Here is a 26,282-nt window from a genome sequence, read left to right as displayed (position 1 = left end):
TGATAATGGCACTATAGAAGGTTTCTGACACTGTAAATATTTTAAAATTATTTTTTATTAAAATTTTTTATTGGGAACTCTTACAACTCTTAGTACAATACATATATCAATTCTATCAGGCACATTTGTACATATGTTGCCATCATTCTTTTCTAGACATTTACTTTCTATTGAGCCCTTGGTATCAGCTCCTCTCTTTTCCCTCTGTCACACCCACCTTTTTGACTCCTTGATAGATCATAAATTATTTTCATATCTCAACCAACCACTGTCTCACTTCCCCAGTGGTTTCTATTGTTCTTCCTCCTGGAGGGGTGTGTGTGGTTATCTGTTGATCTCCTTGTGATCTGCTCCCCCTTTCCCCTACCCTTCTGGTATCGCTATTTCCATACCTGTTCTTGGATTCCATGTGTCATTGAGGTCTTATTTCTATCTGTACCTGTATACATGCTCCAGTTTAGTCCAAAGTGAGAGGCAGCACTGGGGCCATGAGAGTGGGGAGTGAGGAAGTCTCAGGAACCAGAGAAATATTGTGTGTTTCATTGGTGCTTTACTGTGTCCTGGTTGACTCATTCTTTTCCTGTGACCCCTCTGTGGGGGGATGTCCCATTGTCTACAGATGGGCTTCGGGTCTCTGCTCTGACCCCGCTCGTTCTCAACGTTTTTGTTTGTTTGAAACTGTAGATCTGTACAAGGACAGAAAGCTTTTTTCTCCTAAGGACTGGCTCATAGGTTTGAACTGCCAACCTTGTAGTTAGCAGATTAATGGTTACTCTAAAGCACAGAGGGGCCAGACTCTAAGTTTATGGTTGATGAATCTGAGTTTCAACACCATGAACTTGGGTAATCTATGGGTAGAGACAGGGAGAATGCCATTGCACTATGTTGTAGTGAGGTGTCATTCAGTTAGCTCCGACTCCCAGTGATCCAATATGAAAAACTACAACTGTCCCCAGGTTATAATCTTTGTGGGAGACAGTTGCCGGGCCTTCCTCTTGCAGGTCAGCTGGTGGATTCTACAGTTGCCTTATTGGTTAGCAGCCAAGTGTTGTACCCCCACTGAACGTGCAGAAAATGTTGACTGGATGTGTGTTTTGTTAGATGTATTTTCACACAGAAAAATAAAAGCTACTATGATAGTTAGGTTTTATATCAACGTGGGTGGGCCAGGATTCTCCCATATGATCTGCCAGTGTGATCAACCCCATGATGGGGGTCTTCTGTGAGGCAGCCAAGCAGCTGTAGAAAGAACAGGGTGGAGCCCCACCTCCTTACTCTAGTCACAGTCCTGGTACGTTAAGGGAGGTTTCATTGGGGTGTGGCCTACTTTTTGTGGGGTGTGGAAGCGAGCTCAGTTCTACTGCTGGGTCTGGTTCAATGGCCTCCTGTTATTTTGCCTGCCAATTCCAGGAGTCGTCATTGGGATGCCAACCTGGGATCCATTCTTCCAGCTCCGAAGCCTGTGATGTTCCTGCTGAAAATGGCTCCAGCTTACATCTGACTCATGGACTTGGACTAGACTGGACTTAAGCATTTCTACAACCGTGAGCCATTTCTTGATATAAATTTCCTTCGGTATACATACATATACATGTGTTACTGATTTGGCTTCTCTAGAGAACCCATCCTAACACAGCCAAGATATCATGTGTGAAGCTGTAAATTTTTCAGCCTCACTGAAAAGGAGAAAATAGTACTTGCCTGTTTTATAAGGTGAAGCTGGTGGTGAAATATAATTCCAAACCAAACTCACTGCCATCTAGTCAATTCCAACTCTAACAATCCTATAGGATAGGGTAGAACTTCTCCTGTGGATTTCTGAGACTGTAACTCTTTGTAGAAGAAAGCCTCATCTTTCTCCCCCAGAGTCGCTGGTGGTTTTGAACTGCTGACCTTAAGATCTGCAGCCCAGTGAGTAACCACTAGGACTCCTTCAATGAAACAGAATTCATATAAATCATTAAGAATGGCTTCTGGCTGACACAAAGTGATAAAAAATGTTAACAGTGATTCACAAGAATATTTATAGTGATGGGATACCTCAGAATTCTTTCTCTAAGTCTTGTATGAATTAACCTCTCAGGATCTCTTGCAAACTTCAAAATCTGTTATAAACACAGTCCTGCTCTCTCAGTTGATCAATGGGCTACTCCATGAGCATTCGTAAAATCCCTCACTCTGTGTTAGACTTCATGCCAGGAAAGAAGTCGATCAGTCCAACACTCAAAGGAGCCCTGGTGGTGTCGTGACTGCTAGCCACAAAGCCAGCAGTTAGAACCTACAACTGCTCTGTAAAGATTTAGAGCTGCAGGAACTGCAGATGTAGTCGCTGTGACTTAGAATAGATTTGATGACAATGGGGTTGCTTGTTCTTGGTTTCAGAAATCCAGTACTTTAACTAAAGGGAAAGGGTTCTGTTAGAGTCTGAGGTAGACTTGAGGTCGTCAGTGGCTTAGGAAGGTCGTTGTCAGAACCAGGAATGCTTTATAGGCTCTCCTGTTAGATGGGAACGTAAGAAGAACGCCACTCCATGTTGGAGTACATGAAGCAGGGCGCTTCAGCGCTGGGCCTATAAATTGGCAGGGCTTTGAACCTGTTCAGTCATGGCTGTTGAAGTGACCTTGGAACATAGCCACAATTTAAACATTTGGGTGAAGCAGAAAGACTACCAGAAAGGGTAAAATTACAGGCCCAAACACTAGAATAGTAAACTAAGCAGCCCAATAAACTCCTTTAGGAGCCGGATGCAGGAGCCTGGATGATTGCCAGGACTGTGGAGAGTGACACACACTGGGCTGGTTGGCTGCCATCTTTGAGGGCCACCATTGTTTCAGCAGCTGTGGTGGTTCCACCGTGGAAGATGGTATGATGCTTCCTGAGTTAGAAATAGAAACATCTTATGATCCAGGAATCCCACTACTTGATACATATCCTTGAGAGATAGCAGCCATGACACAAGTAGATCTATGCACACCCATGTTCACGGTAACACTATTCCCAATAGCAAAAAGAAAAACAACCTAGATGCCTATCAATGGGAGAATGGAGAAACATACTCTGGTCCATACACAGCACAGAATACTATCCAATTTTGGGCAACAACATGAATGGGCAAAGCACTGTGACATGGATAAACCTGGAAGAACTAATACTGAGTGAAATAAGTCAAGCACAAAAGGATGCATAATATGCAACCTCTATTTTAAGACGTCAAATGGAAGTTTTAACACAAATAGAAATACTCATTGATGCTTAACTATGGCTGGGAAGGAGAGAAAGGGTATTACAAACTCGGAGGGTAGAGACAGATGAACTTGAGTGAAGGGAAAGGCAGACTACAGTTAAGAGGGAGGTCAGTACAACAACAAAAAAATGGTGGCAGGTGAGACAATGAGAAACAGAGGCAAATATTGTTATACCCACAATCCTGTGATTTGCTTTGGCAGAGGATACATATACCTGTGTATTTGCCTTTGCTGTAAATATATCCATGAAGATGGTGGAGCATACAGGGAGCCAAGTCATGAACATTTCTTTAACATCACACACCTCAGAGAACGAGCCACTGGGGGCTCAGGAGACACCAAGGTCAATTAGCATAACTTAGTCCACAAAGATAATGTTCTACGTCCTACTTTGCTGAGTATCAACAGTGGTCTGGGAAATTTGTGAGTGGCCACTTAAGGTACATGTACTGGTCTCTTCCCCATCTGGATGTAAAAAAAAGGTGAAGAAAACGAAAAGACAGGTAGAAACAATTAGTCCGATAGATTAATGGACCACAGGACATCAGCCTCCACTGTAGCCATGAGACCAGAAAAGCTAGATGGTATCTGGCTACCTCTACCAATTCCTTTGCCAGGGATTTTATGAGAAGGTTCTGGATATGTCAGGAAACTAAGGGATCCTGGGTTGCCTGCCGCTGTTTCAGCCAATGACAGAGAGGCCAGGTTGGTTTGAGAAACTAAGTTTAGACATGCAGGACAAAAGGAACCAGTATGGTTTGCTACTTCCAAGCTGTTTCAAAGATTCAGTGAACATTCAAGAAGTTAAATACCCCAAACTCTGTGGCAGATTGGGGGTGGGGAGTGGGGCCACAGACAGACCCAGGAGATAATGATCAAGTTTGATAATGATCAAGTTTGACAATGATCAGGACCCTAAAACAATGTGAGCAGGCTTCACAGGAAAGCAATCTACCTTTCTCCAGGGATTGTCAAACCCTTAATTGATATCTGCATTTCTCCAAGGGGCTGTCAGACCTGCATAGCCCATCTTATCTACACGGTCTTGCTTGCCTCCAAAGTTAGAACATCTTTACAAAATTAAAAAGGACATGTACTGCAAGGGAGGGGGTTGTTATATTTTGGATTTCTAACAAACTAAATCTGAAACTGTGTTATATTTCTAGTTTTTAACAGCAGGTTCGTCCACCTCTCTATCAGATAGAGTGGGAGGGAAACGCGGAACAGAATTCAAAATCATAGAAAATACCAGGCTTACTGGTCAGATATTTCAGCCAAACCATTGATAGGTCTGTAAGGGGAATGATAACGCTGTAAGAGGATGGGGTCTGCAAACCTTAGCATAAACAATCTTTTTCAATAACAAGGCAGCATTTGAAAAAACAAAACAAAACAAGGCAGCATTTGTCCAATTACAAAGTTCACAGGGATAAGGAGAGGAGGAGGAACAGAAACAGGGAAACACAGGATGTAGATAAGCGATGTTACTTTCTGGGGATTGCAATCAATGAGATGAAACAAAGGTGTATTAATTGTTGAATGGAAAACTGGTCTGTTATGTAAACTTTCACCCAGTTCAGAATAAACAGTTTAAGACAAATCTTTCTGCTTGCTGTCAATATGCTGCTGACCTGGTTTTCTAAACTGGGAGATTAGCTTTCTAGCAGGGCACTGAGCCATAGCATTTTCCATTCGGCCTACCCGTGGGAGTCCTGGTAGCACAGCGAGTTAAGCGGTGCACTGCCCTGGTAAGGCGAGGGACCCACTGGATGCTTTTGGTAGAAAGATCACCTGCTCCTATAAAGGCTCCTACTCTACCTTATAAGCCTCCCATGAGAATCGGAATCTAATGCTGGCAACGGCCTTGGGTGGGGCGCTCCCTCTGGCTCACCCACATTTTACACATGCCAAGCCTTCAGGGCTCACACCTTTGGCCACGACCCAACAGGCTGGAAGCCCTTTAGAACTCTCCTGGGGATGACTGGCTGGTGGATGACGAAGATGCAAACGTGCCTTCCCTTGAGTTCAAGCACCTGCTTGGAGAGCAGACACTGGGGGCCAGCTCGCCCGCCCCGCCGCAGCCACCAGACTTCCACGGGCCCTGCTCCGCGGCTGCCCTCCGAGAAGGCCCGCCGACGGGGGCCTGCCCTTCGGCAGGTGTCCCCGGGTCGCCCGGCGGCCAGGCCGCGCCGCCCTCTGCGCCCGCCGGGCCGCGAGCCGAGGTCCGTCCGTCCGTCCGGCCGGCAGTCGGGCGGGCGGGGAGGGATCGGCGCCTCGGGGACCCGCTGGCGCCGCGCCGGCCCCGCCTCCTCCCGGAACTGGCGGGCGGGGCGCCGGGCGGAGCGGGCGGTGCGGGCGGCGGCGCGCCCGGGGCCATGGAGCCCCTTCCCGCGGGCGGGTGCGAGCCGGGGCGCCGGGCGGCTGGGGGGCGCGGCGGCCGCGGGACCGGGCAGGGCGGCGCGGAGCCGGGAGGGCGGCTGGGCTCGGCGCTCCGGGGGGCCCCGTCGGCGGAGGGCGAGGCGCGGGGCGGCCGGCGGCGCCCCGAGTCCCTGGTGAGCGGGCTGCTGACCGAGCTGTACCGCTGCGCCGACGACGAGGAGGCGGCGGCGGCGGCGCGCGGCGGGCGGCGCTGTGACAGCCTCGACAGCTCCACCGAGGCCTCGGGCTCCGACGCCGTGCTGGGCGGCCGCGGCGACTCCCGCGTGCTGCAGGAGCTGCAGGAGCTGCAGGAGCGGCCCAGCCAGCGGCTCCAGATGCGGTACCTGCGGCAGAAAGGTGAGGCCGGGCGGGGGAGCCCGGGGGGGGGCGCGCCCTCGGCTCGGCGGGGCGCCCAGACCCCGTTTGGGGCGTCTCCGGCCGCGGATGCTGACGACCGGGGCGCAGGCTCAGGACCGAAAGTGGTTCTTCGTGCCGCCCCCACCCCACCCCCCTATTTCCTCCTGGGGCCTCTGTGATTGGGGTGGAGGTCGGGGCGCGCAGGGGGCCCTGGAGGAGAGGGAGCCCCCGCGGCCAAGTGCACAGCCCCAGCTGTTGGTACAGGTTCGGAGTTTGGGCGAAAAGTACACCTGAAGTTGCCACGAGGGCGCCGGGAGGGTAAGGCTTGGGCACTCCTGGTCCGGGCTTGTTAACTCTCTCTTCCCGGACACACGACTCGATCGTGTTTACTTAGTGAGGCAGAACCATCCGATAATGCAGTTTCGGAAGCGAACGTGTGAACCCACTTTCTGCCGGAACTCCTGCTTCGAAGGAACCACCCGGTCAAATCAAGCCCAGGCTAGTGCCACCGAACGAAGAATTTCCTTTGGGAGGGATTGATTATTGGCCAGCCCCGGAGGATGGGGCTCACCAAGAAGTGAATCCCTGCTACCTTCGGACGGACGTTGTAGAGGGGGCGGGCTGGAAATGACCTTGGCTTTCAGTGGGAGAGACTAATTTGGTGTTGGCTTTGTTCTCAGAGTTTGATGCTTGAATCCTAATCCTTTCCTCTCAGCTATTCATAATAACTTGCCTGTTAGTTACGAATGCAGTCACAGTAGCTGTATTTTTGCATAGGTATATCCGAATCCCAGTTTACAAAATGAGGTCGGGGTGGAAGACAGATGGTGAGCCCCATCACATTTCTCGAAAGTAATTACCCTTGCGCTAAATTAAATTACTGAGGGAGGGAGGAAAGGAGGACCGTTTTTCCTGTCTCCTAATTGTAAAATCAGTCTCACTGGTGCCAAAAGAAATAAAACGATCAGAAAATAAACCTGTCAGCTTTCGCAAGCCTACGTAAATAGATTTCAGCTTCCTAGTAAAGGCTTATTTTATTATGATGGTGTTGTTTTTTTTTAAGCGGATTGTTACAGATGCCTGCCACCTTCCTCTGCCCTGCCTGTGACTGCCTGGCGTTGTACCCTTTCAGGTTCTATGCTTAGTTGACTGTGCTCAGCGTGTCTGTTTATGCTAAGCGTTCCTTACCAAAATAACAAACTCACTGCCATGGAGGCAGCCCCATAGGATAGGGTAGAACCACATCTGGGTTTTCCAGACTGTCGCTCTTTCTGGGAGTGAAAAACCTTTTCTCCTGCAAAAGTTCCTCGGGGGTAAGTTCTTCCAAACTCTGACACGTTTTTCCAGGGTTAAGATTTGACTTTCTCTTTTTACCAGATTGTTCACTCTCTATTCCTGAGGGATTTGTGGGGATCCGTTTCCATTGGGAAGAGGGAAATTGGCAAGCTCAGGTTGAAAGGAGAGGTGCAGCTTTGCAAGGTTATGAGTGACCTTTAAGAGTCCAGTCAGTCCAAGTTCCAATCTTACTGCCCGCTGAGCCTTTCTCTGCCCTAGCTATGAGAACAGGATGAAAGGTGCCCTCTCATGGCCCCACATGCACATGCAAGGGGTCTCGGTGGCAGCAGAGTTAATGCTCAGCTACTAATCAGAAGCTTGGCATTTAAAACCCATCCAGCTACTCGGCAGGAGAAAGACCTGCTGAACAGCTCCTGTAAGCCTAGGAAAACAAGGGCAATTTTACTACCAGGTGAAATCAACTTGTTTGCACTGACCACCGTCACGACCACACATACCTGCACCTTGATTGGTAAATATCATGAGAGTGCTAGGGTCAGGTGATAGAAATTTAGAATTTAGCTGTCTGCCTAAATAATGATGCTTACTAGATTTTTTGACATTTTCTAAAAGGTAAAAAATAAAATCTAGCCGTACTCTGACTTCACTAAGAGTCTCAGATAATATTGAAGCCCTGTGATAGGATGGTTGGTTCTTTCCTCTCACTATCAGGGACCCAGGTCTGTCCTGGAATTCCTAGTCTTCTCAAGGCAGTCCATAGTTTGCGATGGTCCCCACAGCTGAATGCCTCTGCACAGTCAATGAAACACACGTCAACATCTTTCTGGTCCTCTCTGCTTTCGACCACGATCCATCTGACAGCAGCGATGACACCCCTGGCTTCAAGTCCTGCTCTGAGACCAGCCTGAGTTTTTGGCAGCTTCCTGCCAAGGGGCTGCTGTAACTGTTGTTGAATGGGCTGGCTGTCAAGGATATACTGTCCTTTAAGTTGTACATACTGTTGGGTCGCCTTTCTTTGGAATGGGTACAAACATGGATCTCTTCCAGTGAGATGGCCAAATAGCTGTCTTCCAAATTGGCAAAGATGAGTGAGTGCTTCCAGTGCTTCCTCAGCTTGTTGAAGCACTTCCCTGGGTGTTCCATCCATTCCTGAAGCCTGGTTTTTGTCTAGTGTTATCAGCGTGGCGTAGACGTCTTCAGCACCACTGATTCTTGCTCACATGCTGCCTCTTAAAATGGTTGAATGTCGACCACTTCTTTTTGGTTCAGTGAGTGTTTTCTTTCCATCTTTTGATGTTTCCTCTATCGTTCCATTTTACGTGGATGAACATTGAACATTTATGGAGGCAGCCATCAAGAAGTAAAGGTGATGTATTGCTTTAGGCACATTTGTTAATAACCTCTGAAAAGTGTTAAGGAGCAGAGCTAGCCCTTTAAGGACAAAGATGCGTTTGACTAAAGCCATTGAAATTTCAATTGCCTCATGTTATGCATATTAAAGTTGAACTATTCATGAAGAAGACTAAAAAATAATTGATGCATTTGAATTCAGTGTTGACAAAGATGTTGAATAGACCATGAACTTCCAGAAGAGTGAATAAATTTGCTTTGGAAGAAGTACCGCTAGAATGCGCCTTAGAAACAGGAACGGGAGACTCCCTTTCATGTACTTTGGACTGCTAGTGAGGAGGAACCAGTCCCTTGGTGAAGAAAAAGGAAGGCCCTCCATGACACACATGGACAGAAGGCTTGCAAGAATGGGTGCAAACACTGGAAAGACCGTGAGGATGCTACGGGAACAGGCAGTGTTATGTTCTGTTGGACGTGGGCCCAGGGGAGTTGAAATCAACTCTACGGCACCTAACAACACACCAGCACAAGAGTTGTGAGGAGAATTCCCAAGATATAGATAAAGTGCTCAGTGTTACATCAAATTTTTATTCTTGCATGTGCTGAAGTTCCTTAGAGAGGTAAATGTCAACAGTTTGACAGTGGACTCTCTTGTTCCCCTTCTTTAAAGATAACGTAAAAATTCGGTCATTGAGCAAAAGCATCATTTACATGCAAGGTGGTATTTCACTATCTTTTATATCTAGAGGAAAATGTAAACAGTCAAAGGAAGGCTGTTCATTTTGCCTGACGGGATCTAGCAATGGAGAACCTCTGGGCCCCTCTTGATAATTTGTCGACACCTGTAATCATCTTTCAAGCCAAAATGGTTTCGTCTTTAGTTATTGTGGTTTGCGTGAGCATTTACAGAACAAAATCGGTTTCCATGCTGCAATTTATACCCGTTTTGTATAGTTGGCAGTTCTGTCAGTGTTCCCAGCTTTGATTCATCTTTCCAGCTCCTTCTTGATTTTGCTTTGGGCACCGCTGCCCTTTGGCCTGGCCTGGTCTGGTTCCTTGAGTACATTCCTCACCAAGTGTATTGTGCCCCTGCTAGGCCTGCCTGTAGTTTGGTTGCAGGGCGATCTCTGCGGATGGGTCCAGGTTTGAAGGGTGTCCAGCGGCCACCGTCTCAGGTCCTCCAGTTTCTCTCATACCCTCAAGTCTGGTCTTCTTGTGGATGGGTGTAGACCAATGGTTGAAACTGAGCGCACCCACATCCTAATATCTTCTTTTAACCTAACTGTGCCTTTGCTTCCCATCGTACCCCACCAGTTTGACCTCCACTTGGGAGGCAGACCTCAGCTCTGCTTTCCTCTTCATAGTCATTCCTTCTGCTGCTTGAAGGCGGTTTTTGTAGTGTCCCTGAGGGCATCAGGTTACATTCACAGACTAATCCAGTGGGCGAGGCTCGGTTTGGGATTTGTTTATCTAAGATCACACAGGCTGACCCAAAGGCAGTTCTTTGGGACCCAAGGTCATATTCATCTTCCCTGGTGCTGTCAGGTATGACAGTTGTTACAGACTGCTCAGACTCTCTCTAGACAGACCCCGCAAGTTCATTTTGACCTCTGATGTAATGTTCCTACTTTTGAGCATATCTTTTACATTTTCCTGATCCTCTGTGGGTTTTCCAAATCCCTTTGAAAACGAGTCAGCCCCACCCCCGTACCATTGTTGCTTGAGTAGAACGCTTCAGCTGTGTCTCAGGTCCCCTGTAGCGATGAAGGATGACATTGAGTGTGGGGAACAAACTCCCAAGCCAGCAGGATTATTCTGAGGGAGATTGTTGACAGTTCTCGTTCTCAGGCTGCTGTTGAGAAATCAGTGTTATGAATGTAGAATTATCCTTGGCTGGGTTTAAAGGAAAAAGAAATAGCCTTTCTACCAGACTTGAGAAATCACTGAGTCTGTGAGATGAAAGATTGTGCCTAACAGCCTATCAGGAAACTATTCATCCATATAAAACCAAACCAGAATTGCCACATTCACCTGCATTAGAAAGGATAGTGATATTATTTACTTTCAGCTGGGCTATTTACAGACAAAGCTATGTGCTTAAAAAAATACTGTTAGCAGCTTTTAGGTTTAGTACTAAACTAACTGACTCAAAAAAGGTTATTTTTCATGGAAGTTTACTTTCTGAGCTCATTAGTGACACAAATGCATATGGAAGTTTCCAGGCAATAAATGGTAAATTTTCAAAAGGAAGAGTCTTTGCTCGTGTGTTAGTGGTAACCTTCAGGATGCAGCTTGAGGTATTTGTGTCGTAGGTGAGGACAGAAGATGAAAGAATGACTTAGTGACTTTCTCCTAAGTGAGAATCCAGGGTAAGTTAAGGTGGATCTTTTGAATCACACGGTGCTGGAATTTGAGTGCTTCTCAAAGCATTTATCTCTCTGTGTTTCATTTTTTCTTTACCAATAGACACCTGTGAGCTGAGGACGATCCTTCAAGAGCTGAAGCACAGGATTGGCACTCAGTCGGCAAAGTTGCTCCGGCAGTTGAAGCAGAAGGACAGGCTTCTGCATAAAGTGCAGAAGAACTGTGACATTGTCACGGCGTGCTTGCAGGCTGTGTCACAGAAGAGAAGTAAGTATTGACGTGGGCTCAGCCCTCGTGCCGCTGCAAGTTCATGATGCTGCTGTTTCCGAATATATCCAACAGTTGCAAATGGGAGCTACTGAGATTGTGAACAACGGTATCGCCAAACAATGTGGAAAACAGGATTTCTCTTTCCTGAATAGTGTTACCAGGAGCCCTGGTTGTGTAGTTGGGCTGCTAATTACAACATCAGCGGCTCAAACCCAGCAGTTGCACATAAGGAAAAACATGAGGCTGTTTAATCCCATAAAGATTTCCAGCCTCAGAAATCCACAGGGCAGTTCTACCCTGTTCTGTAGGGTCACAACAAGTCAGAATTGACTTGATGAAACAAGGGAGTAATGTTACTAAGATAGTTTCCTATTTCATTTTTTCAGTTCAAATGTATATTTTATATTTAATGCTGCAAACTGTTTTATTCTATATTTGAGATGGTACTTACTTTTGATATAGCTGTTTTTATCTGATGCCAAACTAGGGCTATATTTTTTAATGACATAAAGTACATACAACCTAAAAGGAACACTTCTGTTCTTCTAAAACGAAATGAATTTAACAAGTGACTTGAAGGGATGAGGCCCTTGTAAGAGGATCTTACAATTTGTTCTGGAATCTGAAACGGACAAAACATTTGAACAAATAAAACTAATCCCCTGGGTCATATGCTCATAACTAAGAGCGTGGTTGGCTAACTGAGTTAAAAATAAGCTGTGAAACTGATAACCCCTGTTAAATGCAGAATATAAAAGCCTGTAACTTAGTTTTGTGATTCTCCATGCAACCTCTTTCCAGTTTATTCTGCTAACGTTTCCCTGTTTTGTTTTGTATTCTTCCGTTAACACGCAGCCTGGCCCCACAGTATGCTCAGGTATGGTAAACAGAGGCACAGTTGTGTTTTGCTAAAACGCCTGGTGGCAGCTTTACAGGTGCATGTGAAAGTTGCTTTTTCTTTCTTACTTTTTCACATTTTATGTTTTACACCTCTTAGAGGTTTTTTTTTTTTTTGGTTGTTTGGATTTTAGTTTTTAAATTCCATATTAAGCCAAAGGAGCCCTCGTGGCACAGTGGTTAAAGTGTTTGACTGCTAATCAGAAAGCTGATAGTTTGAACCCCCGCTCCGCTGCGGGTGGAAGCTGGGGAGTCTGCTGCTGAAGGCTGCAGCCGTGGGAGCCCTGGGGGCGGGTGCACTCTGCTCCATGCTGGGCCTCTGAGTTTGGCATCGCCTACACAACAATGCGTTTTACTTTATTGCTTTGTTGTATATTCCTATGTATTCATTTTCATGAAGCAATTTCCAGGGCTCAAGATTTTCAGATAATAAAATGCATAGCTTAAGTTCCATTCTCATGTATTGTGAGAAACAGAAAGTTCAGTGTTGTCTTCTTCCTTTTTTAGTTCTGTCACCATCTGCAATTCCCAAACTCTCATTCTTCTGGCTTACTCGAGGTTTTCAGCTTCTAGGTGTCAACAGACTGAGCTGACGTGATTCCATGCAGGAGAGTGATTGAGTAGGCAGGGCTTCAGTGGGGTTTTCTCCAAACCTAAGCCAGACTCTTGTCTGGCTTTGCTGGAGAAGAAAGGCGGGCATCGATGTCTATACAAAGGCGGCATATCCTATAAGTACTAAATCTGTTTATATGGATCCTGGTTCAGTCATAAACACTAAGTGAAAATGTTTCAGTATCTCTCCCCACCGATCTTTTTTTTTCTTTCCGCTGTATGATTTTTCCCTTTTCGACATTTTTTTTTTTAATGTGCCCATGGTTGGGTTTTAGATGAGGAGTTAAAAGCACAGAGTGGTCAGTGCTTGGAGCTTGGATGTGTGGGAACTAGGATCAGAGATGGACGTGAGTTAGCATAGAGGAATGTCAGGCCAGAGTCAGAGGCTGAGGAATTCTGGGGATTTCTAATCCTGTAGAACTTGAGTATATGAATATTAGACAGATAAAAGGAGCAACATTTATGGCTTTGTTTTTTTGTCAGAGGAAACCAGCCTCCAACAATCAAAGGGCCAGTAGGTGCAATTTTACGGCGATGATATATGAAGATTATAGTTAACTCACAGAGGATAGGAAAGATAGGAGAGAGAATAAAATAAAGGAGTTAGGCACATTTTATGGTAGCATGCTCACCTCAGCCCCTCTTGATGTCCATGTGGAACTGGGAGAAGTGAGAGAGCGCCTTTACTATCGTGGGACATTTGTAGGCAGCCATAGGACATGCATATTCAGCAGTTACATGCAGCACAAGGTGGGTGGTGACTACATTAAGGTCCCTGTGCTCACAGGTGAGGAAACCTAATACCTGCATTGGGGAAAGGTGTGTGGGGGCTGGGTGTCATGGCGGGAAGAAAGAAAGGATGTCTGCTTCTATAGGGAGATGGAATCAACCATGTGCTCACTTTAAGGCAGCATAGCTGTTAGGGGGAGAATCTGTGGGAATATTTAAAGCAGGATAATGTACTTGGATTTTACCTCTAACTTACCAAAGTGGAGGCTTTCCTACTGTGGAATACTAGCTTACCAGATTCCCTCTGTTATACGTTAGGGAATATAGTCCTCAGTGTTAGGGAATATAGTCCTCAGATTTTTAAGAAAAATTCATTCACAAGTTTACAACTGAATTTGTGAATTCAGGCATGCACCCTTCCTGTGTAGTTTATTGAGTTTCTGGCTTTAATTCCAACCAGATTTTTGCATCCCAGAACAGTGGGGATTTCCTGGCTCTTGTCCTTGAGAGCTCCAGTCTCACCTTGATAAGAAGACTCCAGTAAATGGACCAGAATGCTTGTGTTGTGTTAAGGAATCCCAGTGCCTTAGAATGACTCGTGTTACATAATACTACATTTTAACACGGACAGTATTTTCCCTTTGACTCAGAGGCTCTCTATCCGATCTAGAAGGACTCCGGAGGTTGGAGGCTTGTGGATCAATGCCTAATTCTAGTAGTTGCATAGCTCCCTACTTCCTGAAAGCTAACTCATAATAAACCCACTTAATTAATGTTCTAAACAAGATCAAGACTGTATTATCACTCTAGATAAGTGCAGTTCCACTTGCATGACAGTTGACAGTGACACATTCTGATGGCCATGTGGACTCGTGTCCCTGTCATATGCAAATGTCCAAGCTACCCCCGTGTTTGTCTCTCTGAATTCAGGGCTTATTACCTTAAGTGGTTTCCCCCTTCTCTATGTGTGAGCCCACGTTGCAGAAAGGAGATGAATGGTTGCCAGGAGACTGAGTGACTGCTAATGAGGGGGCGTTTCTTCTTGGGTGATGACACATTCAACAATCCAATCACAGAGGGAGCTGTACAGTTCTGTGAGTATACTGAACACCACTGAAAAGGGCAGTGGAAAAGGGTGGATTGTATGGTATATGACTTATGTCACACTAAAAAAGTTGAGAAATACTCACCGTGGAAACCAAAAATAGAGATTAAAATGAGGGAAATGGCTTTTCTGAATATAATCTCTTACGATTTGGGGTAATTTATCCAAGTGTAGTTTTTTTCAGTACAGAGTCATTGTGTTGTGTAACATTTTTGTAGTCTGCCTTTGTTTTAAAATCATTTTATTGGGGGCTTGTACAACTCTTATCACAATCCATCCACACATACATTGCGTGTCAAGCACATTTGCACATTTGTTGCCCTCACCGTTCTCAAAATATTTGCTTTCCACTTGAGTGTTCGGAATCAGCTCCTCATTTTTTCCCTCCCTCCCCACTCCCCCCTTTCCTCATGAACACTTGATAATTTATAAATTATTATTATTTTTGTCATATCTTACACTTTCTGACATCTCCTTTCACCCACTTTTCTGTTTCTATCCCCCAGGGAGGAGGTTATATGTAGATCCTTCTGATCGGGTCCCCCTTTCTATCCTACCTTCCCTCCCTCCCGGTATCACCACTCTCACCACTGGTCCTGAAGGGATCATCTGCCCTGAATTCCCTGTGTTTCCAGTTCCTATCTGTACCAGTGTACATCCTCTTGGGGGTGGGGGAGAAGTAAGCATTTAAGAACTAGAGGAAAGTTGCATGTTTCATTGTTGCCACACTGCACCCTGACTGGCTCGTCCCTATATGCACTCCCTCTCATTCACAGTGATATGACTTTTTGTTCTTTGATGCCTGATGTCTGATCCCTTCAACACCTCATGATCATGTAGTTGGGATTGGGGCTAGCCCTCAGACTTCTCTATTGGTTCCTGGTTCATGGTGGAATGTGCATTTATGTCTTGGTGCACTGGGTGAAGTCTGGTTCCTCTTACTGTGGAGAGGGATGGTTGGTGTCAGAACTGAGAAAGAAGGGTGCAGGTTGGAAGCAAGCCTGATGTTCACCTCATAACAATCGGCTGTGGGGTGATGTTCAGTCTGATGTTTCTTCTTCTTTCTGAAGTCAGAGATAGTCAGGCCCTGCCCCACACCATTCTTAACGCAAGTTTACTAGTAATCAGTAAGTAAACTCTTCATCGTGTAGGTGAAGAGATAGTTCAGATTGATGGCTCAAGAACGTCAAAAGATATCCTGATGACCTCCTTCCGAAACATCGTCCATGGGGCGCAGGTCGACTCTGATACCCAAAGGGTCACCGAGAATCAGAATCAGCAGCCAGCAGGGCGTGTACAGTGGCTGCATGGTGTGCGGACTGCTGTGGGGCAGCCCCTGTCCTTCTGTTGATTGGTGACTCGGGCATTCCCGAGAGGGTCCCACTTGAGTCTCTCTGGTCCATTTCTTCATTGGAGTTGTCTGTCTCCTGCTGGAGAGGGCAGGCTTTCATAGATGCAGAGATGCTCTTTTGGTATTATCCATCTTTTATCTTTATGTGGCGCTGGTTTCCAGCATGCCAGCCTCCTAAAGACTTTGCTATTTCTGCTTTGACCTTGTGAGACAGATTAGGAAAGAGGTTGGATTCTTCGGCCCCAGTTTCCAAGTTCAAGTGACTTTGAGGAATTTCCCCATGTGAATACAACATGTATGAGGTCAGCCATACCCACATCTAGTAAACAGTTGAGCTTGTGGCTTCCCCTACTGCCAGGATGTTTTGCTCCCCTGGATGAGGAGGGCATTTTTGTTCCACACTCATGCTCTGCAGCCGTGCTCCATTGGACTGGCTTAAACTAGTCACGGGGCCAGGAACATACCGGACACCTGTGACGTTGACTTGAACCCAAGAGCAAAGAACACCCAGGGAGAGGTCTCAAGCATGAGGAACTAGCTGCCTAGCACATGCCTAGCACATCCCATAATAAATGATGACTTCCTGTCCAGAAGCCTTTACCTGGGTCTCCATTTTTGAATACCTGTTATGCACACACATCTCTATTTCCCCCATCGTCCCCTGCCATGCCCCAATCCAGCTACTGTCTATCTAGAGCTACCTATGTTGGATTTTTATATACAGAAAATCACGCTGTACAAAGCACAGTCATACAAAACCATATAAATCAAACAGATAAAATAATCCAACAATGACTAGACAAAACAAAAAGTTCAAAGAGAAAGCAGAAAATGTTAAAAACTGAAACAACTTTAAACTTGGTCAAAAGGAGATCACGTGATCAGGTATTACATTTTAACATAACTACGTCTGCCATAATCAACTTTAAAAGGCTCTTTGCGTGACACAAGGAGCCCTGGTGGCATAGTGGTTATAGCCTGCCCTGCTAACCGCAAGGTCAGCAGTTTGAAACCACCAGCCATTCTGCAGGAGAAAGACAGGCTTTCTTTCTACTCCCATAAAGAGTTGCTGTCTCAGAAACTCACACAGGGAAGTTCTGCCCTGTCCTACAGGTTGCTGTGACTAGGCATCAACTCGATGGCTGTGAGTTTGTTGGTTTTGAGCTGTTTGGTAGCAAGGCGATTCACATCCTGAGACTATGGACTTAATTCACGTGTGGACCCTGCAAATGGATTTTGGGTTTCCCCTATCATCCATAGCCTTCTGCAAAATGGGTGTTCACAACTTAAGGTGGACATTTTCTATATTCAGTGTTAAGTATGCATGTTGTTTCAGCACCCTGCTGCTTTCAGTCAGGTACCCGCCCTGAGACGGATCCAAAGATGCTCCAGGAATGAACCTTGGAAGCTTTTGTTTGGATGGGGAGGGAGGGATAGTTACCTGGCTGTGTGAAATAGAAGGAAAGATCCAGAGGCTCAATTGCGCCTCAACAACTTTCTCCCAGCTGTCTTCTTTAAACATCCCCGATAGGTAGCGGAAGTTCACACAATCAAGTTAATGTGAAGGGGCATAGACAAAGTGGAGATGCAAACCCATCTGTAAGGTAATCGGACAGAAGGGCTACGTGGAAGGATGATAAATCCAGGGAGCATATAGCTTGGATGAAACACATGACTACCCTTTAGTTCTTTAGTAGTCTCCTCCCTTGAATTATAGTCTTAGTTTTACCTCAGTAGTCTTGCTACATCTGCATGTTTATTTGTATAATTAAGAATGCATGAAAGCCAACATTGATAAACCTTTAGAAACAGTAATGGGAGTAACGATTCCTGCGGATATGGGGAGGGGAGAAGGGGAGAAAGGGGGAGCTGCTAGCCTTGATGACTGTATAACCCCATTTGAGGGGAACAAATAACAGAATTGCAGATGAAATGGATACATTGGATGGTGTAAGATATGGCAACCCCTCACCCCCCCAAACCATATATATATATATAAAGGGTTCCTGGGGGTAGGGTGGGGGAAGGAGGGGATAAAGGGGAGCTGATATCGAAGAGTTCAAGAAAAATAAATAATTTGAAACTGATGGTGGTAGCAATTATGCTTGATCTAACTGAATTATGGATTGTTAGAAGAACTGTAAGAGCTCCCCATAAAATGATTAAAAAAAATCTCTGCGCCCCCTTTATCTTCTAGGAGCCCAGGTGGAACTGTGGGTTAGCGTTGGGGCTGGTAACCGCAAGCTGCAGTTCGAACCCACTGGCCACTTAGCGAGAGGTGGTTCAGGTTTACACCCTCAGAACCCGCCATAGGGTCACTAGGAGTCAGAAATACAAGCTCTCAGTGTTGTTTGTGTGTTAATTTATATAGCCTCTAATTCTGGAGAACTGGCTGCCGACTCATAAGCCTTTGGTGGATTGTTTGGTGTAAACTTGGTTGGACTTGAGCTTGCCTGGCTGTTAATTTTCTAGGATCTGCTAACATTAATTTCTACTTTGTTCTTCCACTTCCAAATGTTCATTACTGTTGTGTTCACTCTTTTTTTCCTAGTTAAACAACAACAAAGCAAACCAAAACCAAAGCACTCTCCTGTATTTTCAGTGGGCTCTGATGGGGACCAAAATTATATGTCTGTCTCTTTCTTTCTTTCTTTCTTTCTTTCTTTCTTTCTTTCTTTCTTTCTTTCTTTCTTTCTTTCTTTCTTTCTCTGTTTTACAAATATGCCATCTCAACCTAGAAATCTTTATTATTTTTCAAAATCTCACTTGATTTCATAGATGAAAGGAAGTTAACAGATTCATATAAGGTAACTGCTTTCATTGGAACATAATTGCAGAATTAAGGAATGTTGTCACAAGTTTATTAATACTGACAGCAGTGTGAGGTATGATTTCTGTCTGTAGTTAACAGTGGGATCTACTTTGAATTAACTTGGTAAAAATATGACTATTGAAAGAAATAGGATCATAATTATGATCTATTGTAGCAACTGATTTCTCCCCCTTTATTTAATCTTGTGAGCCCAAAGTTCTTTTCCTCTTTTCGCCTACTTTGCTTATTCTTTCACATATTATAAATTTGTATAATATTTGAAGGAACAGTAATAGCTTTTAGCACCTCTAATTTTTGAGAGATTCCTATGGCTTTAAAAAAGAACAGTTCTGTGACCTTATTATATAGGAAACGGATTTAAAAAGAACCCAGCAACCTTTTTATTGTGACTGAGGTAAAGGTTTATAGAGCAGTTCATAGTTTTCCCTTAGCAATTAACGCACGTTCTGATTGAGCACAGCCCTTGCAATCCCACAATGTAATATCACTCATTCCACTTCCTCCCTGTGTTTCCTGTTTCCGCTCCTCCTCCTTTCCTATCCCTATGAGCTGTTTCCTCTGCAAATGCTGCCCTTTTGATCTGAACCCAAACAACGCAAACAGTTCTGCCTCAGGATGACCCCACAGGGCAGGACAGAGCTTAAGCAAAGGGTCAGTTCCAGAGATGAAGGGAAGGGCCACAGATTCGGGGATGCCACGAGTCTTTCCACCAAGTCAGCCTGGTCTCTTATGATTTTGAGTTTTGTTCCACATTCCCTCCCACTCCATCCAGGACCGTAGGTTATGGTCCTTTTCAAAGTGGTGGTAGTGGGAGGGAGTTGGGCAACAGCCAGGTTTTCTGGTCTTGGGGTCGTGGGCACTGAAGTCATTCAGTTGAAATCACTCTTCTGTCCCCTGCTTGGTGACATCTCAGCAGCTGTATCTCCGAGGAGCTTTCAAGGCCGCAGTCGCTGCTAATCACAGTGGGATGTAATACAGGTGCGGGGAGCCTTTTTTTCCCCTGCTAAGGGCTGTTTGGATATTTATAACATCATTTACAGGCCCTACTGCTGAGAGGTTTAAGGCACTTACTCCCTGTGTGATGGCTGGGACTTCTGCTCTGGGTGAGGTGTGCTGCTTTAGCTGGGATTGCTGGCCTTTCAGGCCTGCTGTGCCCTGCGGGCCGGACATTCCCCACCCCGGTGTAGACACTGTTGTTGTGGACAGTGCTCTGCCAGTGGACACTGGTGTCCCCAAGACGATGGTCCTGAGCTCCCAGGTCCAGAAGCTTCTTTTCTCAAGGTGTTTGAGAAGTATTCCTAAGTTTGGCCGCTTGTATGTTCCTCCACAGTCGTGGATGTATTTGCAACAAAGGTAAATCTGCATATACAAATATGCTCTGTGAAACCTGAACGTATTCGTGGGCATCCTCCTGTTTTCCTCAAACATCTACGCACGCATAGATCACCACGAGTGCGGCTCCGTTGCCTTTCCTGCTTGCAGACCTCCGGGGTCTTGTCCCACTTCTGTATCCTTTGCTGACCTTTCTCAGTGTTTGCTGCCTTCTTCGTCCCCCAGACTGGCGCCCGACCTTCCCTTTCTTCTCTCTCGGCCCACACTTGCCGAGGGGAGGAAGTATCTATACGTTTTGGAGATTAGCCTCTCGTCTGATGTCATCGCCAACCTTTCTTTCTCCAGGCTGTGTGTTCTTTTTTTGACTCATGTGGTGAACTCTTTGGATGCACAGAGTGGCTAAGCGGTAGGAGGCTCCCGTCACCCTGTTTGCCTTCTGCTGTGCGTGTGCTTTCAGTGATGCCCAGTTATGTATTGGTGCCACGTATCGTGGCCTTTAAGTTTGTCCTTAGGCTTCCATGACTCATCTTCATAGTTCTGTGGTTTATATGTAGGCCTTTGATTCATTTTGAGTGGTGTGTGTGTGTGTGTGTGTGTGTGTGTGTGTATGGTATGAGATAAGGGTCCGAAGAGAGTTGGTTTTTTTTTGGCAATTAAATTTTGATTTAGTCTGTGTTTGTCTTGTGTGTGTTTTGGGGGTGAGGGGAGAGGGGAAATCATAGTACTTTAATAAAAAATTCTTTAAAAACCCGAGGCTTTTATTGATAAGATTTAAGCCTTCAAGCCAGGCCACTGGGCAGTGAATAAAATGAACCTCGGAGTTTGTCTTAGCTACTTATTGTGTCTGCTTTCCCAACCCTATCCTGGCAAATACCTACCAATTAGTGTACAACTGGTCTTTTCAAGATTGTAACACTTCTATGTAAACGGTGATTATTCTATGAATGGACATCGTCTACTCGAGTCTTTGCCTATCTCTGCTCTAGGTAAATAAGCATCTTTCTGCGATCTTTTGCTCAGTGCTTAAAAAATGTGGTGGAAATACACCAAGCAAAAACATAGGCCAGCGGACTAGTTTTCACTGTCAGAGTCAGTGATGCCAGTTACCCCCTTCAGCTGTGCGCTCCACCCTCACTCCCCCAGCCACGAGGAACCTCACTCAGTGTCTCGGCGGGCAGAGTAGACCTGTGGTTCAGACTTGTCACTGGCTGATCTGTGGACCTAGAACACCAGGCCTTTTCCCAAGGTGCCCCTGGGTGCATTGGCATCTGCAGCTTCCCAGCACACTGGCTAGGGACTCCAGTGTTACAGATCCAAGGAATAGCCGGAGCCCTGGAGAGAGATCCTCGGATGGAAAAACGGCCTGCATGACACAGCTGCTGCCAGAGACCAAGTGCTGTAGCCGTGGGGTGGGGTGGGGGGAGGGGAGAGGAAGAAACACTGTGGCTAGTGGCGTCCCGAGGGTTAACTGTCCATGAAAACCCCTGATTCTTAGGAACCTGAAGAAGTACGTGTGCTTTCTCCCCCATAATACAGACTCAAATTGGATCAAAATCAAATCATCGAGAAGCACGTCTCTTAAGCTTAAGACGTATACCAAGCCAACCTTGTAGCTTGAGAGGTGATTCTCCCTTCGCCCCCCCCCCCCCATAGATTACAGTCCATTGAACAATACCATAGCATGATTTTCTTTCTCTGTTTCGGGGAGGTGGGGCACAACATGATGAGCAAGCAGATGCTTGTGCTAGGCACTGTATGAAAGCATTTTGATACCCTTTGTGAGAAAAGAATAGCTTCTCCTCAGAGTCTGTCAGAGCCCATGCTTAGCTTCCTGAAGCTCTTTTTAGGTTCCTCTCTTCTCTGACCTTTGTGGAGCTGTGCACAGAGCAGTGTTCCTGGGAGGACGTGCTCATCAAGGCAGCATCAAAGTTTTCCCTCTGGCCTGTGATCTCCCCCTTCCATCTGTCACGTACACATCTCCCTTTATCTGACTCCCTTTTTATGTGGCTGGGTTGTGCAGCTCAAGATAAGAGACACAGAAAGCGGCCTTCTCCTTCCTGCTGCCATTATCGAAGAGGACCACTAGAGGGCAGGCTGACTCCTCTCCCTGATCTGAAACCTAGGAGCCCTTGTTTCCTGCCTCAGGTTCTGATCCGTCTGGGTACCCCTAGATTCTGCAATAGGGTATGAAATATATTTAAAAAACACATGGAAAAGGGGGTATGGAAATAATTTCCTTATTTTCTCCATACATCATGACTCCTGGAGGGCAGGCTGGCAATCTGCATCTGTGGTCTTATCCGAGTCTTTTCCGTCCTCGTTTTCCTGAGCTTGCTCCCAGATGGTGTAAGGGACTCAACCCTCAGTCTCTGCAGTGAGGGAGGTATGTGGTCTCCCGGTGTTGGGTCCTTCAGGAGGCTTCCCATGCTTGATTCCCAAATCCAGGCACACATACCCAGCAGCCCTGCCAAAGATCATGGACCTTGATGGAACTCGGCCATCCACACCCGTGCACTTAGGTTGTTCTGTTCTATTTTGCATTGTTGTTGGGTTCCTTTTTGTGTTTTGTATGTGGTTCCGTGTGGGAAGTCCCGGGTCGGTGAATGTGTAGCACCAGTAACTGGATTCATGATTCCCTAGGGGCAACGTAGGAGCCGCTGGGGGTGGAAATGGGGAGCCAATCACAATGAATACAATAAAAAAGAAAATGTTCTAAAGTTCATTGTGGTAATGTTTGCACAACTCTTCTTAAAGTGATTGAACTATTGACTTTTATGATACGTGAGTTACAGACCAATAAAACTATGAAAAACAAACTGAGAAGCCATGCCTTTTATAGGAGGAGCTGAGCATGGGGCCGGGCCGGGCCGCCCGCGCGGAAGTGCGGGGCTCCCTGTGGATGCACGGGCGCTTCTCCTGGCCTCCGTGCTCCTGTCTGTGTGACACAGCACCCGCTCCAGGGACATGGACACGCTACTTCAGCTTGCTCACCCAGAAGATGCACGGCCCCTCGTAAGGGCTTACCTGCTGTTGTGGGGCTACTAAATGTGGTGGGGAGTCACCCCATAATAGAAAACATGACACATTTTCTGGGAACCTCGGCCAGCCCAGCCTACTTTTTATCTCGTTGAACAATGAGATGATGTCTCCATTGTAGTCTTTGCTAAGGATCAACATGCCCCAAAGCCACTGCCATCAGTGGATGCCCATGCGCAGTGGCCCTGCAGGGCAGAGTAGAACTGCCCTCAGGCTTCCCAGGCTGCGGATTGATGGAGCAGACTGCCTCAGCCATCCCTCGTGTCACCCTTCCCGTGACACACAAAGCACGCTCTTGGCTGCCCTGAATCAAGTATCGCCTTCACCCTCGTTCCTTTTCCTCCACCTGCCTGCCTCCCAGCTGGCTCCAGTGTCCCCACCTCTGATCCCCTGGTTGTTGGTCTTTTACAGCAGTTTCTCTGGCTTCCCTTTGCATCCCCACGTCACGTGCGCCCCTTGTTTGTGACCTCGTGGAGCTGTGTCTCTCCTGGGCTCCTCCCTCTCTCGTAGCCTTCTCTAGGGCGTTATCGCCCACATTCCCGGCCAGTCTCATTCAAGAGAAGGGCATCTGCAGGCAGAGGCTCGGTTGCCCTGCAGTCCTCACCCCTGCTTTGCCCCCACCGCACCCTGCTTTGCTTGCTCAACCTCGGAAGACCTTGGAGAAACGCAAAGGGACCTCTTGTAGGGGCGTCAACCAGGAGCGGCACATGGCCTTCCCCGCAGCGGGCCGAGTGTGTGTGTGTGTGTGTGTGTGTGCGCGTGTGTGTGCGAGCACGCGCGTGTGTGCATACCCGCCTCTGCCGCCTGTGGCCTTCCTCCTCTGCGTCGGGCCTGTGTCTCTGTGCCTCTCATTCCGTGACTGCTCTTTAAACCCGCCCCCTCTGTTCCCCAAAGCGGCGTGGCCGAGAGGCTGCCTGTGGTCAGCCCACTTCACCGAAGGCTTCCGGGCGCGTGGATGGAAGCCGCCACGTGGAAGGGGGCAGGAATGGCTGCCTGTGAGGACGTCTGCTTCTCCGATGTTATCTGGCCTCCTCCTCCTGGGGTCCCCCTGTCCACCTTTCTCCTCAGGAGGGGGGTCTGTTTCAGAGCTCCCAGGCCTCACTGTTGGGAGCAGGGACCATAAACCCTCACCACTGGCTTAGCCGCATTGTTCTGGCAGGAAATGTCAGCCGTTGGTAAGCAGGGAGTCATCGATGCTTACTTCACTCAACCAAACCTAACTCAGCCGAGTTGTTTGTGACCCCATGTGGGTCCAGGTAGAACTTGACTCCATGGCTTTTCAGTGACGAATTTTGGGGCATAGGGTTACCTCTTCTGAGGTACCTCTGAGTAGATTCAAACCGCGCACCTTTCGGATCGTAGCTGAGGGCTTACCTATGTGTGTGTGCCCCCAGGTGCCCCTGCAGCTGTCGATAGCACCCACTTAGGTAGTTCTAATTCCTCCGGACCGGGGGAGGCAGGGAGTGGAGGCCTACTCAACATCTCTCGGGCTGACACCCGTTTGAATCGAATTGTGCCCCTGATTTTGTAACACAAGAGCGCATCTGACGCGTGAACTCCCTGTGCCGAAGCTTCAACCTCAGTAACTGGTAATGACACTTCACGAGCCTGTGTGAGAGTTTCCCAACTCGGTTTTTTAAGCCCGGGCAACGGGAGGTTAAATCGTCCTGATGTTACCCTGAGACACAGTGATTCCAACAGCTGCTCCCTGCTTGAGAGGGGACACGACAGGGATGCACAAACTACGCAAGACCCCTTTTGGAGGCTGGCGGTTGACCCTGAGTCTGCCCCACGTGACATGTTCTCTTTGTGGGACTGGTCTCTGACTTGTTGCGTTCTCAGCGCATTAACCAGCTTCCTGTTTCCCGTCTCCCACTTGGCAGATGGCTCCTGGAGACAAGTCAGGGTGTACATTTTCTTGAGGAATTTCAAGGTGGGGTGTCTTTCTCCTTGGTGAATAGGGGGGTGGGTTGGGGTAAAAAAGAAGTACTTGTCTAGTGGGGTCCCCACCACACCCCCATCTCTGCGTGCTCTGCCATGGCGCCAAATAAGGTGCAATCCGTCTTGGGCAGTTCCTCACCCCAAAACTGACGTGGCTTGTTCTGGCATTTCAGGATGTTTTATGGATAGATACGGGCTGACCTGGCAGAAGTATTTCTTTTTCATCCCTGCGCTGTCTCAGGGGTTTCAGAAGACAGAGGATGCAGGGGGATTTTGAGGAAATGGTGGCCACTGCAGTCAATGAGTGACAGAAATGGGACTGGGAGCAAGACTCTTTCCAGAACCTTCAACGTGTCTTCTTGTGGAGACCAAGAAGGCCTGGTTCTGTTTTATCCTCTGCTTGGGCAGGGCCGCTGTCATGTGAGACTCCCCTGGGTTGAAATCTCAGCCCCATCACATACCAGGTGTAGAACCTGAGCAGATTATTTCACTTCGTGGCTCTTCCTTCCCATTTTCCTCCTAAAAAAATTTTGAAGGACTAATGTACAAGGAAAAATAGAATTCCTGTAGTCCTACCACCCAGAATTAGCTATCTCCATTGGACTGCATTTTCACTAAATCATCTCTTTTTTCCTGTGTCTAGTAGTTACTCAAGGATCTCTGGTGGTGTCGTGGGGTCACGCCTTGAGCTGCCGACCACGGGCTCAGTGGTTCAAACCCGCCAGCTGTTCTGAGGGAGAACATGAGTCTGTTTACTCTGGTAAAGATTCCAAGTCTCAGAAATATCAGAGGCAGTTCTTCTCTGCTTGGTGAAGTCTGCTCCCCCTTGCTTGACCGTGCTTGGTACAGTGGAGGAAGGGGCAGCGAAGGGGAGGGCAGCCCTCGAGGAGATGGACTGACAGTGGCCGTAGCTATGGGCTCACACAGGAGCAGACAGCGTTTCCTTCTGTTATGCACAGGGCCACTCTGCGTTAGAGGTGACTGGATGACAGTGAGCAAGAGTCAACCATCGTCTGGGGAATTTAAGAGGCTGAAAACAAAGGCACTGCCATCAAGTTGATTCTTCCAGGCAGGCCACGCGTTACAGAGTAGAATTGCTTCGTCGGGGTTTCTTAGCTGTAATGATTGTGACGGCAGGTCACCAGG

At 47.1% G+C, this 26,282-nt stretch overlaps 1 protein-coding gene across 1 annotated transcript in view; it reads left to right on the top strand.

Moving 5' to 3' along the window:
* Nucleotides 1-932: 932 nt before the first annotated feature.
* The window catches only part of TBC1D30 (TBC1 domain family member 30), an 83,715-nt gene continuing 58,365 nt past the window's right edge, over nucleotides 933-26,282 (top strand). The window contains exons 1-3 of the mRNA XM_075553232.1: nucleotides 933-1,001; nucleotides 5,210-6,020; nucleotides 11,133-11,297. Of these exons, the coding sequence (XP_075409347.1) occupies nucleotides 933-1,001; nucleotides 5,210-6,020; nucleotides 11,133-11,297 (1,045 nt within the window). The remainder of the gene's footprint in view (nucleotides 1,002-5,209; nucleotides 6,021-11,132; nucleotides 11,298-26,282) is intronic.

This window comes from Tenrec ecaudatus, chromosome 6, assembly GCF_050624435.1.
Source record: "Tenrec ecaudatus isolate mTenEca1 chromosome 6, mTenEca1.hap1, whole genome shotgun sequence".
NCBI lineage: Eukaryota > Metazoa > Chordata > Mammalia > Afrosoricida > Tenrecidae > Tenrec > Tenrec ecaudatus.
This window is presented reverse-complemented; position numbering and strand designations above follow the sequence as displayed.